At 43.3% G+C, this 17,354-nt stretch overlaps 1 protein-coding gene across 6 annotated transcripts in view; it reads left to right on the top strand.

Annotated features, from left to right (window-relative positions):
* cacna1aa (calcium channel, voltage-dependent, P/Q type, alpha 1A subunit, a) overlaps positions 1-17,354 on the top strand; it is a 55,406-nt gene that overhangs the window by 13,488 nt on the left and 24,564 nt on the right. For 2 of the 6 annotated variants that reach the window (XM_029836997.1, XM_029836999.1), the window contains exons 4-25: positions 4,499-4,590; positions 4,901-5,053; positions 5,126-5,313; positions 6,796-6,899; positions 7,086-7,201; positions 7,974-8,018; positions 8,119-8,202; positions 8,517-8,723; positions 8,869-8,981; positions 9,074-9,186; positions 9,273-9,404; positions 9,587-9,659; positions 9,894-10,011; positions 10,257-10,324; positions 10,430-10,536; positions 12,175-12,343; positions 12,506-13,140; positions 13,431-13,780; positions 13,850-13,985; positions 14,208-14,337; positions 14,513-14,572; positions 14,646-14,752. In XM_029836997.1, the coding sequence (XP_029692857.1) occupies positions 4,499-4,590; positions 4,901-5,053; positions 5,126-5,313; positions 6,796-6,899; positions 7,086-7,201; positions 7,974-8,018; positions 8,119-8,202; positions 8,517-8,723; positions 8,869-8,981; positions 9,074-9,186; positions 9,273-9,404; positions 9,587-9,659; positions 9,894-10,011; positions 10,257-10,324; positions 10,430-10,536; positions 12,175-12,343; positions 12,506-13,140; positions 13,431-13,780; positions 13,850-13,985; positions 14,208-14,337; positions 14,513-14,572; positions 14,646-14,752 (3,300 nt within the window). Of the gene's footprint in view, positions 1-4,498; positions 4,591-4,900; positions 5,054-5,125; positions 5,314-6,795; positions 6,900-7,085; positions 7,202-7,973; positions 8,019-8,118; positions 8,203-8,516; positions 8,724-8,868; positions 8,982-9,073; positions 9,187-9,272; positions 9,405-9,586; positions 9,660-9,893; positions 10,012-10,256; positions 10,325-10,429; positions 10,537-11,652; positions 11,704-12,174; positions 12,344-12,505; positions 13,141-13,430; positions 13,781-13,849; positions 13,986-14,207; positions 14,338-14,512; positions 14,573-14,645; positions 14,753-16,664; positions 16,674-17,354 lie in introns of all 6 variants that reach the window. The other 4 variants (XM_029836993.1, XM_029836995.1, XM_029836994.1 and 1 more) reach the window with 4 other exon arrangements.

Genomic DNA, 17,354 nt, shown 5'->3' with positions numbered 1-17,354 from the left:
TGTGCAGTGCTTTTATAAAAATTATTTCTTTGAAATATGGCTAGGTTACAAAAAAAATATCACAATTTAAAAATAATCATAAAATAATTCCACTATAAATAAAAATCAAATCTAGATCTAAGAAGATATAAGAACGGCCAGTAGTGTTTGTTAGCCGTTATCCCATGTAGAAAGGTTTTGCCATGAGAATCCTGGGATACTAAAACAAAGCTACAACAGAATTACAGACCATAATGGCCTAACACAAAACCATTAAGTAATGAGGAATCCTTGGCCAAATTAAGGTTACTACTTTACAGTTAGCATTGTAGAATTAAGAATCCTATTGATCAGAACACTGTTTGATGGCTCATGTGACCTTATAGTTACTACTGGTGCAAACAGAGGAGTCCCAGGAAAGAAAATGGTTTTGTGGATAGAACCCCCAGTGCACACATCCTATAAATACATTATTTGCAACTTTATTGGGCAGCATCCTCATACTGTAAATATATAAAGACTCTCTCATGAGACTGAAGATATTTCGCCCCTCAAATAAATCGCAAGAATAATTCTGCCTGTCTCGCTATCAAAGATAAAGAGACTCACACTGATGCACACTGGAATACACACACTCACGGTGCCTGAGTCCTCATTCTGCTCTGGCATTATGTCTTATTGTTTTAATAAGAGCAATCACGAGGCCAAGCTCATATCGGCTCGGCCCATGTGAGAGGCCATAAATGAAGACTAATAAGGAGGGTTACCGAGGCAGCAGGAAGTGGCAAGGGTAGAAGGATGCAATGCCACCTGTTCTATAAAACTCCTCCGGCAATTTAGGGTGAGATCCTACAGATATTCTTGAGGAAGCATTCTCACTATTACAACCTGCATCAACACAGGAAGGAAGGCCGTCTCTTATATACACAGAAAACACACACCCCTTCTTTGTTGTGTCTATGAATAGAGGTTGTGTTTTAAGCAGTACAGCTCTTTGAACTTGAAAGGCTACTTGCCCTTTCTACCCACCTATGGCCTTACGCTTTGATAGCACGCTGACCCACGCCCACTAGTGTGCTCACACAAACAGAGGCATTTACACTTCAAACATTCGTGTCCAGTCTCCATCTCTGGCAAAACTGGCCTCCAACCTGGATGATGGACTTTTCCCTGTCTGACACTGATGGATGTCAAGCTCAAGCATGTCCATTTGGCCTGTTGTAGTAGATTTCCTGAGTGATTTGGCTCTGGGAATAAACAAGTTGATTTTCAGGCCCATTATTGATTATTATTCCAATTATCCAAAGTTTAGAGCCATTTCTGGCTTGTGTCTCATTTTTTTCTCCTCTTTGTTGAGGATAACTGTTGCACAGCCAGTACAAGAATGTCCAGGATGAAAAAGTCTTCATGGCCAGTTTGGGGCTTTCAGCACAGAGTTTGCTGGACCCACCCATGTCCCTGCATGTTTTCCCTCTATTTAGTCTAACCTCCTCAATTGTTCCCCAGACATGATTATTAGGGGACTCATTCTTTAACCCCATCTCTTCAAATAAATGTTGAAGAAACTAATGATGATTTGGTGCTTATATTCTATTAAGCTCTCAATATATTGTGGTAATACAATGAAAGTAGGGGCTTAGAGGTGCAGAGGTTCAATGCCCTGACCTATAGTTTACCCTGTGTAGTAATACATGACTGACCTGTCACAAATAGCATTGGTACTTACTGAAAATCTCCCTTGTTGTAAAGCGTTGCTAGAGGGGAACCTTTCGCATGACTTATGTAAGACCGAAGCTGACGCTTGTCCAGGTTTCATTATTTGAGGAGTTGGGAGTTAGAAAGCGTAGGAATAGACTTGAACTGAACTGGCAGCCTGTCTAGGGTGTATTCCTGCCTCTCAGCTCCCAAATCCCCTCTGACCCCAATTAGGAATTAGCAGTAGTTAACAGAAAAAGGCTGATGCATTTTGTGCATTATTACCTTGGCTGTCTGTGAGGGCGTCGAGACTGACACGTTCCCAGGTCACATGTTCTACAGAAGCCCTTTGACTGAATAATGTGGGATTAATAATCTCATTAACACCTCAGCTGCCTGTTGTAATTTGAGGGGGCATTGGCGATTACGCAGATGCACGAATTGGTTGGATCACACTAATAGAGGAAGGCAGGGAGACAAGGAGATTTAGGTTGGGAGGTTTGGGAAGTGATGAAGCAGTTTGGTCAGTGATGTGGGCAGGAATAATTAGCCACATTAGCTGAAGTCAGCACAAACGTGGACTGAGAGTACTGGCAAACAAATTTCTTCCAGTATGTGTTTGTATCCTGTGAAGGGGAAGGGGGGGGATCAGCCTAGAGATTGTGTAATTCTTTTGCATCACGTGGGCAGGTTGCATTTTTTCTTGAATCGTGCCTGACGGTATTTACTGGACATGCCTGTCCATGTCATCATCGGCTATTATAGATGACCCACATTTCACAATGCAAGCGGGTGTCAAGCTACTCTCTTCAACTACCGACCATCAGCCATTTTGATGTATGTTTGTGTGTGCTTTTGTCATAAATGTGCCTTCATCGCATATACAGTCGTGCATGTGTGTCCTTTGCCAACGTAACGTACATTTACACCAACAAAAAAGATGAGGCGGTAAAAAAACAATCAATCAAGCTCCTCCCTTGGCCCTGTTACCAAGGTGATACAGATTCTATCAATGAGCCAAGGTCTCTGTTTCCATGGAAACACTTATGAATGAGGAAGGGCCTGGTAACCCTGGAGACAGAGTGAATGAGGAACTGCCTCATCGTCTGAACTGGGTGACGGAAGATGCTTTTCAGAAACTAAGATGTCATCACATTCTCGTCATCCTCATCATCTTCACCTCATCATCACTGTCATCATCATTAGGTTCGTCAAAGTTATGAGTGGACTCAGCTGCATCAAAGGCAACATTACATTACATTTAGACAGGAAGTCACTCAAATGTTGTTTTTTTGTTTCTAACTTTCTTTCTCATTCTTACATCCATGCATAAAGAGTGCTTTTATCTACCTTTTCTATGCCTTAACTGCATTTCAGTGATTGATTTGACTTTTAAAAACTCAGTTATTTGTGTAAATGAGCAGCTTCTCTGCCAGAGTACATGTGAGGACAACGAATCCTTAGCTGCCCTCTGGGCAATATCATGTGGCTGATCCTGCACTCTGACCTCCTTGTGAGATCGCTTTCCCAACATTGTCATATTCTAAACAAAACATATGGGCGATAGCAGTACAGAACCACTCAGTTTTTTTAATAAATGCATAACAATGACACAGTGATTTCTATGATAATGGAGCCACCGATCCTAAATCATTTTGTATTCATCAGTATGTTTCTAAGGTCTGTTATATATGCTAATATTGACCCAGGATGTGAAGAAGTGGTACAGGCATCCACAATCTCTATCTTCAATAATTGCAGAGGGAGAATAATCAGAGAATAAGACACAATCAAGAGTCTATCACAAAGTCGATGCAGCCTGGCTGAACAATTTCATAGGCTTGCTGGTAAATTTGTCAATAGCTTACTATGCAAAACGAGGCGCAATTTGTACCTGCCTTATGGAGCCATGACTTTTTTATTTACAAATAAACACTTGTGATTGAGAGGCCTATAAAAATGGAATAAGCATGCTACCCGTGCAGATGGAGGTGTAGGGACACATCCAGAGTACATTCAAGTCCTGATGATGCCTTTAACATCACAGTGTCATTTTCAGGACCTCCATGTACTGTAGTGATGGAGGGGCGCTCCCTGGCAAAATAACACAGCACCCTCCCTGGAAAAGTGACATATCCACACCGTTAGCCGCTTTCCTCCCAGTGTTGCGCAAGCAAAGCAGGCTGACTTCAAACCAGAGTAATGCTCTGCTGTGTCACCGTGCTTCTTTCTGCAACACAGGAGAAGCGGAAACGTGTCAGGGAGAGTGAGGAGAGAAGCGGGAAGGAGGATGATTCACCGCCTGCGTCAGACGGAGGGACTGGCTGAGAGTCTGGCAGCAGAAGGGAACATCTTAACACCCTCAGACACGAGCACATGCACGCCCGCTGCACACACTGTACAGGTCTTTATTTAGATGATAAGTGGCGATACAAACCACACAGCCCGTTTACTCTGCTGTCTGCCAGTGGCTTCAAGACAATGTATTTGAAACTTACCAAAAATAAAACTTGGCAGAATTCAACGAGTCAGCATACCTGATTCTCGCTATCTCGCCTCGTCCTCCCTCCTCTGTGTGTCTCCATCCTTCGCTCTCTCTTCTTTGTCCTCCTCTCCTCCCCATCTGTGCCTTTTACTTATAGTGAAAGGAAATAAAGAAAATACCCTCTCTTCAGCTTGTGTCTTTTTCACTTCTTTGTTCAAGTCATTTCAAGATTCACACAGTGTGCGTCAAAGCTCGAAACTAACGGGCCGGGACAACCTGTATAACACGAATATGGATTAACTGTGCACACCTTTGGGTGTCTGTCTTCTTTCCCTGTAGGATCCTGTCCACCATGGGCTCCGATTTCGACTTGCGGACTCTCAGAGCTGTGCGAGTATTGAGGCCCCTAAAACTCGTATCTGGAATTCCCAGTGAGTCAAAGCTTTTTAAAAATTTGAAGTCAGTTGTATCCAGGTTTTGTGCGGCGTTTTTATACCGGTCTGCACAATGTACCCAACAAACCTCCTCTTCTGCTTCTTTTGTAAAAGTAGGGGTGGCAGCAGCGTTCAGCAACACTGCAGTGTTATAAATAGCTTAGAAGCCACTACAGGGCTGAGGCTTACTCATCATAAAAGTTACTAACAGTTCTGTGAATCCTTCAATGGGAGTGTGATTGTTTTCCACAAATATGTTTTCATTTTGACCCGTCACCAAAATTCACTGCTGTGAATTTCTCCCCAGGCTTACAGGTGGTGCTCAAATCCATCATGAAGGCCATGATTCCGCTGCTGCAGATTGGCCTGCTCCTTTTCTTTGCCATCCTCATGTTTGCCATCATCGGCCTGGAGTTCTACATGGGCAAATTCCACCAAACATGCTTTGACAATCAAACATGTAAGTGAGCGTCTCTTGTACATTCCCAAAATGTGCAACCAAACAAAAACCTGAAATTCTGTCCGTGTTTAGTCGAGATCCGAGAGGACTTTCCGTGTGGAGAATTCCCCCCGTCAAGGCTTTGTCCAGAGGGCACCGTGTGTAGAAAGAACTGGCTGGGACCAAACTATGGAATCACCCAATTTGACAACATCTTTTTTGCGATCCTCACCGTCTTCCAGTGTATCACCATGGAGGGCTGGACTGAACTGCTTTACTGGGTGAGCGGCTATTGTTCTAAAAGCTTTTGCACATTGAACCAATGTATGCTAGGTAGCAGAAGGGCAGGATGTGTTTTTGAAAGTCTGGATTTGCTGGAAGGGAAAACCTTAAAGAACACGCACCAATCTTCTTGATGGAAATAACAGTGGCACAAACTGTGAACAAACCAGCTTATCCAGCATTACAGCAGGTATCTGTTGGGTTAACAATACTGAAAAACATCTGTATTAAAATGCCGATCAGTGCCCTAAAATAGCCCCAATCATTTTCACATATTAAGCCAGACATTTGCTGTGGTTGCTTCTGCCAACAGCTTAATCCTCTCAGTTCATCTTATTTCACATTTTCTTCCTACATTTCTTTCCTTTTTTTCCTCTTTCTCTTCCTTCCTTCTTTCCTTCCTCCCCTTCCCTCATACTCCTGGTTTCCTCCTTCCCGGTGCTGCTCTATATTTAAAAAGGGCCCCTTCAGCCCAAGTTATTCTTGCAGCTGCCGGGGAGAGGAGCGATAAAAGTTTAATGGTAGAAAAAAGGGTCTGCGGTACATTGGGTACACAGCGGTGATGCCAGCTCATACACAGGAAGAAGGGAAAGATGGAGGAATGAGGAGTTGGGGAGGGTGTAGAAAAGAGAGGGCAAAATTACAAAGCAAAGATTGGGGAAGAAGGTAAAATTAAAAATCATGTGGCAACATTGCGGACAAATGTGGCAATTGCATGAAAAAGGGAAAGATAAAGGAAGGATGTTGCACGGGGCTGACTGCTAAACACAGTAAAATAAATGATGCGAAATGAGTGAAAACAATAAAAAAAGAAAAGGGAAAAAGAGCCTGCAGCGAGAAGGTGGAACCCATGAGGGAGAGAGCAACACATTTGTTATACATTATTCACTCTGCACTGCACTGCTAAAGAGAGTGGCAGATATGTATTTACTTATTAAGAGAACTTAAAGCGAAAATCATGTCAGCTCTGCTCTGGTTTGGATTCCTAACTCCAGTGGACAGCACTTCTGAGTGTCCTGGCTCCACCAGCGACACACTATCTGGACAGTTAATGACAGGTTTATCACATATTTAAGACGAATCTTCTTTTTGCGTGTTTTGGAAATACAATTGTTTTGAGGATCTCAGAGTCACAACATGCAGGCACCATCTGAGAGTCAATAAATACATATAGATTTGACTTGTAGACCTTTTAACGCTCCCTGTTTCTTGATTGCGAGTCATGTTTTTGCATACCGTGTCCTTGTCTGCCAGAGGGATAAAAAGGTGCGACGCGGATGATTGATGGAGCCGTACCGTCGTGCTGTGGAGGAATGTCTCTTGCCTCCATCGTCACCGGTTGTTGCTATTCTCCCAGCTCTCACTGTAATAAACTGTTAACCAAGCTGTGTTTGCAGGAGCTTAGACGCCCTTCTGTCAAGTTCAGAGGCGATAGGGGAAACATCGATTACTCTGTCTGATGTCTGCGTGTGCATTTTCAGAGCAATGACGCCTCAGGGAGTGCATGGAACTGGATGTACTTCATCCCCCTCATCATCATCGGCTCCTTCTTCATGCTCAACCTGGTGCTGGGTGTGCTGTCAGGGTAAGGGTGGAGAGAAAGAGACAGAGAGAGAGAGAGAGAGATTGTAATGATGTGCTTTTATTTTGTATCCTTTAATCCACTGTTTGGAGAGATTTTACTAATTTGTGTGTGTGTGTGTGTGTGTGTGTGTGTGCGCGCGCGCGCACGCATGTGCGTATGTGCATGTGTCCCGGTGTCTTTTCACAGCGAGTTCGCCAAAGAAAGAGAGCGCGTGGAGAACAGGAGAGAGTTCCTGAAGCTGAGAAGACAGCAGCAGATCGAGCGGGAACTCAATGGTTATCTCGAGTGGATCTGCAAAGCGGGTGCGTTGAGAGCGCAGGATGCGCTTTGTTTATGCACACAATGATGAATAAAATCATGCAAAGAAATGATGGATGGATATATGATTGTAAATGTCCCATCGTTGTTGCCCAATTAGGTTTTTTGTATGTGTGTTTGGCTGATGACAGTCAGATTTCCTAAAACAATGAACCACTACTCTGCATTATTGGTCCAAAATCAGATATTTTATTTCATAAAAAGACAAGGTTAATAGTGTATAACCATAATATAGTAATTTCTGTCTTGTCTTGATGTAGATATTTACATCTATATGGCTGTTGTTCTCCCTCCGTGCCTGTTAGCATTTGGCTCTGCCATGTTTCTACAGTAGCCCAGAATGGACAAATAAGTGTTCAGTCATATTTCTCATCACAGACAACCTTTATAACAACTACATTTTCATTTAACTGCATTGTATCCTCACACATTATTGATTAGAAACACAACAGCAACTTTACTGGTTGCAGTCTTTTAATCCAGTCGAAGAAGCATGTGTTTGCTGAATATAGCCATTGATTCAGCCAGTGGACACTTTTCATTTCCATCTTTTTGATTTGACCTGTGCCGTGTGAAGATAGACGATAAAAGAAATGGAGGATTCGATGTTAAAAGGAGTGGATAAAGGGGCCGATGGAAAAGACAAACCTTTCATCTTCCTGAAAAGAAATCTATTTAAAAAAGCCATTGTTGAATCAGTCAAAAAAAAAGAAACTTGAATATTGTATTAACGTTTTGTTTGTGTCTGTTTTGTAGAAGAGGTCATCTTGGCGGATGATGAAAATGAAAAGGATTATGATGGTATTTATGCTCACCAATATGATCTTCTTTTGTATATTCTTAATGTTTGTATTAGTGGCTGCTGCTGTATGGTGGCTAAACTCTTTCTGCTCTGTTTAAGGCTCACGCAGGAGAGCCACAAAGAACCACAAGAGTAAAGCTGAACTTCTAAACCAAGAGGAAGGGGAGGGAGATCTGGCAGTAGGTAAGATAAACATTCTCTCCCTCTGTCTCTCGCTATCTCTCTCTCTCTTTGTGTCTCTCTCTATTTCAAAGGCAAACCACAAGAACATACAGATGTTATCTTATCTTGCATATCAGTATTACCTGACTCTCCTCTCCTTCTCTCCTGCCCTTTGCTGAGCTGCACCTTCATCCTACATATTTTATGTTGTCTTCGCATCCTCTCCTCATTTTCCAACTTCAGCACATCATATTCATTCCTCTGGTTTTGTACACATATGCAGGGAAAGAGCTGTCCTAGTTGTGGTACTCAGTTTGCCTTCTTTATCCTCCCAGGGTCACCGTTTGCTCGGGCAAGCTTGAAGAGCTCCAAGCTCGAGGGATCGACTTTCAAGAGGAGGGAGCGCCGACTGCGCTTCTTAATCCGACGCGTCGTTAAATCCCAGGCCTTCTACTGGACCGTTCTGTGTTTGGTGGGTCTCAACACCATGTGTGTGGCAGTGGTGCATTACGACCAACCAGAACCCCTTTCAGATTTTCTAAGTGAGTACGAGGGGAGGTGGCTGATTGTTGTGTAAATGTCGTCGTCAGAGATGTCAGCATCTGAATGGATCATTAGAGAAAGGAGTTTGAACGGTACAATGGCCTTGTCCAACTTTGAGGTCTGCCTTTTATTGCCTTTCCGCAGATTTTGCTGAATTTGTCTTCTTGGGAATATTCCTGACGGAGATGTTTGTAAAAATGTACGGCCTGGGCCGACAGGCCTACCTCAACTCCTCCTTCAACTGCTTTGACTGCATTGTGAGTCCCACAGCTCGCTGACAAGCGTGCTGACAACAGTGCATTTTTGGATCCTCTGATATATGCTCACGCGTGCTTTTCATCTACCTTAGGTGATATGTGGTAGTATATTTGAAGTCCTGTGGTCCATCATCCAGCCGGGCACATCGTTTGGCATCAGCGTGTTACGAGCTCTCAGGTTATTGAGGATCTTCAAAGTCACCAAGTGAGTCAGCTGTTTCACCTCTCGGCACTCTAGCTCGTATTTATAGAACATGCACCACGCTGAACGCACGCCTCTGTTTTCATCAGGTACTGGGCGTCTTTGCGCAACCTCGTCGTGTCCCTTCTCAACTCGATGAAGTCTATCATCAGCTTGCTGTTCCTGCTCTTCCTCTTCATAGTTGTGTTTGCTCTGCTGGGCATGCAGCTCTTCGGAGGACAGTCAGTGCTGTTTTATTTTCTCTCTCTGCTTTCCTCCGCGTGTCTCTTGCCCTTCTCTGTCCTTTTTGATAGTCTTTAATTTGATTGCCTAATAAGACATCGGTTTCTTCTATTTTCAGAAAAATGTGCCTTCTTACACCTCTTTTTCTCTCACTCATGCATTTGTGTTTTTCCCCTGCTAGGTTTAATTTTGAAAATGGCACTCCTCCGACCAACTTTGATACCTTCCCTGCAGCAATAATGACAGTGTTCCAGGTGAGGAGGAAAGTTGTAGGCAGCAGAGAGAGAGGGAGGGGCAACTGGGGGAGGATTACAACTTAACGATTAATGGCCTAAAGAGGATTTGCATATGAAGAAGTGATAAAACCCTCAGAATGTTACTTTTGAAGTCTTAAATGTTATTAACCAATAGGATAAAACATCACATTACTGCATGTAGATGTGTGAATACAGTCATACTCTAGTGTGTGTGTGGTGTGTGTGTTCCAGATCCTGACCGGAGAGGACTGGAACATGGTGATGTACGATGGCATCAAATCTCAGGGAGGAGTCCACAAGGGCATGGCCTTCTCTGTCTTCTTCATCGTGCTCACCCTCTTTGGCAACTGTATCCCTTTACACAAACCAACGCACTCACACGAAACTGCTAATTGCAGTGTGGATGTTATACCGTTAGATCACACGCTGGATTTTAACTTTGGTAACACCGTCCAACTGTGATCTGTCCAACAGGCGGCCCTGCCAACGATTGCCGAGGCGGTATTTATTCTCTGAATGTAACAAATCTCACAGCGACATTTTCAAACAAGCAGTTTCGTGTATATGCTGGATTTTCTTTAATAGTTTCTCCAGACACTCTGCTTAATGTGTTCTTGGCCATCGCTGTGGACAATTTGGCCAACGCACAGGAACTGACCAAGGTACTGGAGTCACGTCACGCCCTTCTGTTTCAGCTCTTGTCACCCAATGTCTCCTGCTTTTGATTCCCTTTCTGAGTCTCTCTGTCTCTGCGTCTCTCCTCTCAGGATGAGCAGGAGGAAGAGGAGGCTGCCAGTCAGAAGATTGCCTTGCAGAAAGCCAAGGAGGTCGCTGAAGTCAGCCCACTGTCTGCTGCCAACCTTTCCATTGCAGCGTGAGTTTTCTGTCTCTGCAACTGCGGCCCGCTTTTTGGAAGCGTTTCAAAACACTTTCAGACTGCTGGCTTGGATTTAAGGTTCAAACTTTTTGTATTTACGAGGAACTTTATTCAGAAAATACGCGCTCACAGCAAACAATGGCCTTCCCGATTTGCGTCAAAATGGGTTTCAGCCATGGCCAATTAGCTCATCCCTTCACTGGTAGCAAGGGCTGTAGCAATGCTGATGGGTGTACCGTAAGTAAAGGCGTTATAACATTAGCTGCACGCCCATAGCTGCTCTGTCAGTTTTTTCCTCTCCAAGCTCTGGTCTCACCATAGAAAGGTGGATGCTCATGTGAGGATCCACAGTTATTTCATCATCACCGTGTCAGATTCCCAGACTGAGACCTATACCCTAACACCATGATGCTAAAAGCAGAAAGATTAGAGTCAAGTCTCAGTTGTTTCCCCTTGCCTTACACTCTGCTGTCTCTATATGTAAATCCTAAATCCTTTATTTCAGTGCAAAAAAGAGAAACAGTCTTGAAACTCCAGAGGACTTTTTCTTTTTTTCAAGCTGGGATTTCAAACTTTGGGCTATCAGTGGTGCATGAAGTAATCTCTTAAGAAGATATTCGATGTGAGGTTCAGACAGGAGGCTGCCATGAAAGCTCAAGTCCCTGTAAAACTGTTGTAAAGCTATCTAACGCTAATTAAGAGTGTTCGTCAGCATGATAAACACAGGAGACCAGGGATTGTCCTGTACTGTAGTATAAAATTAAATTAGGGAGATGTAACAGAGCAAGGATTTTTTTTTAATTAAACATTCAAATTTACATTTTGGAGTGAAGATACTGCGCAGACAAAAAGGAGAATTTACTATTGAATTTGAACAGGATAGAGCAGAGATGTTCTTGCACTCGCAGTGATGCAAGTCAGGTGAAATGTATCACAAAAAACTGTGTGTGTCTGTGTGTGTGTGTGTGTGCGCAGCGTGTGTGTGCATGTGTGTGAGCATACTCGTTCACTGTTATCATCCAGCCTTACTTTGATAGAATAGACTAGATGTTAAAGTGAATAAGATCGATATGGGGCCATTTTTATTCACTCACCAGCTGTTTCCCTCCTCAGCAACAAGGTACACAGTGAGTGCCACAGCGCTTCCAACTCTTTTCTGGACTGGTATTTATTCATTTGTTTATTCATTTCTGACTCCTTTCTGCTGGTTAAATTTCCTTCCACCACTCTTGCTTTTTCCTTTAAATGAAATTGTCGACTTTTTCTTCATACCTTTTGATATCTTTCTATTACAAAACCACTTTTCCCTGTAGGAGTGTGTTGACTATTGGCACTGGGAGAACAGGGCAGATCAGTTTACTGGCAGTGGTTGTGAAGGCTGAGAAAGGTCAACAATGAGACTGTCGTGCTGCTTCATGCCCCGATGTTTTTCCTCCTCGCCTCATTTTAACAATCTTTGTGAAGCTTCATTTCTTAATTTTCCTCTTTTTTCCATGTGCTATATTTTATCATTACTACTGTAGTGTTATTTTTGCATCATTCTTGTGTTTCTTTGTGTATATTAGCACAGTTATATATGTCCTTTTCTGCAGATTCTTTTTTTAAAATGCAGCCCTTGCTCACTTTATCTTATAGTAAGGAGCAACAGAAGAACCACAACAAAGGGGTGAATAAGTCTGTGTGGGAGCAACGCACCAAGGAGCTGAGGAGGCAGACCCTGGTTTCCAGCCGTGAGGCCCTCTATAATGAACTGGATCCTGACGAACGCTGGAAGGCAAGGGCTGGGAGGGAGGAGCACAACAATGTAAAGGACAAGGCAACAAAAGACCCTTAGACTTGTGTTATCAGTGTACACAAGTGATGCCAATGACAATTTATACGATCCTGTCACCTGCGCTTATGAGTTGGCGATGTGCTCTCTGTTAATTTTGAAACACTTTGCATCCTTTGTTTCATCTTCTTGCAGGTGAACTTTTCACGTCAAGTCCGCCCTGATATGAAGACCCACCTGGATCGACCCCTGGTGGTTGACCCCCATGAGAACCGCAATAACAACACCAACAAAATGACAGCAAACAATCCTGACCTCTGCTTCAGCCAACAACTTCCTGTTGAAGAGCTACACAGGCAAACGAGGCTTCACGATCATGGTGGCCAAGTAGGAGCGGGTTGTGGAGTAGGAAGTACGGATCCAGCAGGGCCTCCATTGGAGCGTGGTGAATCCACTGAGAGTAGAAGAGGTCAAAAAGGTGAACATCACCACCACGGTTCACATGTCCGTCTGGACGCTACGGCCATACCCAGGCCTGGCTCAGAGGACAGGCCGTCAAGGCGTCACCATCACACCCGCAGCGGCAGTCGAGGTGGAGGGCAGTCTGAGCACCGAAAGTCCAGGTCGCACCGAAAATGCACAGAAGATGGTGAGGAGGGCAGAGGGGGGGCTGTAAAAACAGGAAGACACAGGACCAAAGGGGTTGATGGAGGTGGAGAAACGGCAGAGCAGGACGGAGCTGTTGATGGCGGTGAAAGGAGGCAGAGAAGAAGTCGTCATCTCAACCAAATGGACGGGGAGGGGAGGAGAACATGCCAGCACAGAAGGAAGTAAGTTGAACCCATCCTCGGGATGCTGATGATGATAAACGACTTGCCGATTTTAGCACACGAAGCGTTACATTTGACATACTCTGTCGTTAACTTGGTCCGAGTCTGGTCCATCGAGACACATATTTAATAAAGTTGGCCTCAGTATCAGTCACTGTCAGTGCGACCAAGGTCTGAATGTCCTCTCTATTAAGATTAACCAGTGTGTGGTTCATTGTCATGCCTGTTTTATTATAAAGTTGCATGAGCACCACTGTTTATGTAATGGTCGTACTGCTGTCTTCTTCTAGGGACTTCAGTGCCCCCAATCTCTCTACCACGCGGCCCATCCAGAAGAGCCTCTCCAGACAGGACAGCCAGTACAGTGAGGACATGGACAACCTCATGAACACCAAACTGGTCTCTAGCTCTAACCTAGCCAACGAAGTCCATAGCAATCCAGCTATTAACCGCACAGTGACCCCTGGCTTTGGATCCACGCTGCATCTGGCTAACAGTGGCACTCACGGGAGTTTAACTACGTTGGATAATTATGGCAGCATCGTGCATCACCGCGCCAATAGCGTCATCAGGCTGCCCCACCCGGACTACACGGCAGTTGACATGCCGATATTCCCATCCACCAATGCCATACTCCAGGGTAAGGGGGGGAAAATTCAAATTGAAAAAAAATCCCGTCATTTTCTTGACATCTGTGTTTTACATTTAGTCAACAAAAACGCCAACACCGAACCTCTGCCTGCAAAGGAGGATATGGACGAGGATGATGATGACAAGGCAGGCGAAGGAGGCCCCAGGCCCATGCCTCCTTACACCTCCATGTTCATTCTGACCACCACCAACCCGTAAGTGGGGTGACTGCATCAGAACGCACATACACCCATCAAGAGACAGTATTTGTAGGGAATCTTCTGAATCCGAATCGTTTTGAAACTTTAAACTATAATTTAGGAGGGAATGCACAGCACGTATCCCAGATAATATCAATCTGGATGATTCTCGCAGAGCAGATTTAAGCTCGGCTGTAAATAAATGTGCAAATAAACAAAGCCTTTAACTGCCATCAGGTTTCGGCGAGCGTGTCACTACGTTTGCACCCTGCGCTACTTTGAAATGTGCATCCTGCTGGTCATTGCTATGAGCAGCATCGCCCTGGCCGCTGAAGACCCTGTGTGGCCCGACTCCCCTCGCAACAACGTAAGACACAAACGATGCCTGATATACAATGTGGCCATATATCTGTATTGTACATGTTTTCTGGATAGACGCAGTGTTGGATTTCTTACTCACAATAGTTTTAGATAATACACTTGCACCGTGCGGGCAAAACAGAAATTTGACCAGAAAATGGTCATTTTGTCTTTTTGGGCAGGTGCTACGCTATTTTGATTATGTCTTTACTGGAGTCTTCACGTTCGAGATGCTGATAAAGGTAAAGGGATTTACACTATATGGTTGTCAGGAACCAAACCTTTAAGCGTGCTCTTCAACTTTTTCTGTTGCAGATGGTGGATCTGGGATTGGTTTTACACCAGGGCTCTTATTTTCGGGACTTGTGGAACATCCTTGACTTTATAGTGGTTAGTGGTGCTCTGGTGGCCTTTGCCTTCACGTAAGTCCCCTGCCTTCCTCACCTCTTTGCCCCTTTTACCTCCGTTACATCTTGGACTTAGTCTTTTCTATATTTTGATATTTTTTATAAATATCCTTTATACTCCCTCCATTCCAAGTTTCCCTTTCTTCCTCCCCTTGTATTTTCTCCAATTAGGCAATTAAACCATTTTTTAAATAAAAAAATCCCAGTGTTTCCCTCCTATCCCCCTCTTTTGTGAATGGTGAGGACCACTCTTTGCACCTGTAACCCTTTAGTGCCTAGGAAGTTCTTTTAAAGAGTCCTTGCAAATCCAGGTAAGGTTGTCCTGAGCTGGGTTAAAAAAAAGTCAACTCACCCATCTCCATGGCGAAGCAGGTACTCTGAACTGTCACGATAACATAAGAACTCTTAAATTAATCATGCTTCAGTGATATTCAGTAATCTCTTATTTTTAAGGATACTTACATTGTCTCATTTATAATTGATGATGTGCTTTTTCAAACATTCAGACACATCAGAATTCAAGATGGATCTGTTTTCCAAAGAAAGAAATGTCTTTTTTTTTTCACTAACATTCAGCTCTTTCTTCTGGGGTCTTTGCTGACAGACCCGCCATTTGTAGCAAGCATTCAGAGCTCTTTTACTTCCTCTTTATTGTTTTGGTGTCGAAAATGCTCCCGAAGTACCGACCATTTAACATCCACAACTGAGAAGTGATGTGCATGATGGAAATTTATTCTGAGGATTTCTGATTGGTCCATACTGTTCTCTGAACCATCAGCAAGAAGAAGGTCTATATGTACCTTTATTTGCTTTGCATCATTACGTCACTTTAAATTGCAACTATGCTCGCGCCATCCTAGCCTCGCTTACGGTCGGTCAATGGGGCCAAAGATCTTACTGGTATTGCAGTCGTCAGCCATCTGTGTCAGCTCAAAAAAAAGTTCTTCTCACGCCTCCTTAATTTCTTTATAAAGCATATCCTCTTTGAATTCTTTGACCTTTTACTTCTTTGTGTTGCATTTTTCTGTCAAAATCAGTATTACGTTCAGTCTCTTGTATTAAATAAAGAGTAGCAGTATAGAAGTGGGTTCAGATGATGGAAGATAAATTATTGACTTCATGACAAATTTAGAACCTTTTCAGATTTCACCCAAATGTATTTTAGAGAAATATTTATAGGGTGACATTAGTAGCAACTAGTGAAAAGACAGAACGCTTTTGTTTTATAGGCAACATGCAGACGTTTGTAGCAATTTAAAGGTTTGGCAATAATTTGTGGACACTAAAAGATCCTTTTTAGGAAATTCTAGTGTCTTTTGTCTTGCAAAAACTGTAAAAAGAGCAGCTTTGTCCATCTGCAGTACCGGTAATTCCTGTTTTCTTTCTCTGAAAAGCTTTCATTAAACACATTAGAACCGGTCAGATTTTAATAAGATATTGGTTACTGACGCTAATTGCTGATGGGGAGATGTGAAGCAACGAGAGCAGATTTGTACACATCACAATAGTGACATAATTCAGTTGGTGGAAATCAAACGGCCCTCTAGAATTGCCTGGAGATGTTTATCGCTCCTTTAATCCAATTACTGCGGGCTAAGAGTTGCTGGAGTCTTGGAGCGGTCTGGCTCCTGCCCGCTACATTTTTTCAAAGCAGGATGGAGCTCGATGGCCACAGATTTGATGAAGAAAATTATTATTTAGATTATAGTGTAGTCTCTGAAATTAAATGTCTTAAAGTTCGTGTTGGATTTGGTGGTTTGTGGTCTGTGAAGGGATGATTAAAAACAGACCGGCCTTTTGTTCTCTCTTTTCTGTCTGTTTCTCATGTGGATGTTTCTCTGTTTACTTCCCTTTTCTGTGTCCATTTCTCTCTCTCTCTGTCTCTCACCCGTATCTGTCTCATTTCTCCGTTTTGGACCACCAACAGCGGCGGCGGGTAAAGTTCTCTCTCCCTTTCTTCTCCTCCCACATTTTCTGCCTCCGCACTCTCAACGCCCGCATCTGTTTCTGTACCATCCATCACGTTTGATCTGTTTTCCTTTTGGCCGTTGTTCAACACGGAACAACTCTGCTTCACACAAATCTCAAGTTCATATCTCAAATCAGTGACATGGGATCTGAGGGGTTCTTGTTACTTGCAGTTAAATCACAGGAAAACATTATTTGTGCAGGATATGTTGATGCAACCTGAACAAATATCATATTTTTACATGTACTTGCAGTTAAATCACAGGAAACATTATTTGTGCAGGATATGTTGATGCAACCTGAACAAATATCATATTTTTACATGTCTTATATCTTAAGTATCACCCCCACCAGTTTCAAGGCAAACAGGTGAAAAGTTTTGCGGGGGTTTGCAGAAAAACTGCAACGATGACGATCTGTAAAGGCTTCTTTTTGTACTATATATTGCATTAGGGAAAACAGGGTGTTGATGCAGCATGAAGGTATCCCACTGTTAGTCAGGCATGTGCAAGTCCGGGCTTCAGGATCTTTGTAAATTAATATATTACAAAGTATAAAAATGAGTGGATTGTGTGTCAATAGCAATGGGACAAGAATGACATCACTTGTTTCCATTGCTTCTACTGTAGTTGGAAAATGTCACCTAACT

This window comes from Takifugu rubripes, chromosome 5 (genome assembly GCF_901000725.2).
Source record: "Takifugu rubripes chromosome 5, fTakRub1.2, whole genome shotgun sequence".
In the NCBI taxonomy this organism is placed as follows: Eukaryota; Metazoa; Chordata; class Actinopteri; order Tetraodontiformes; family Tetraodontidae; genus Takifugu; species Takifugu rubripes.
The sequence above is the reverse complement of the archived record's forward strand: the minus strand, read 5'-3'. Positions and strand labels throughout refer to the sequence as shown.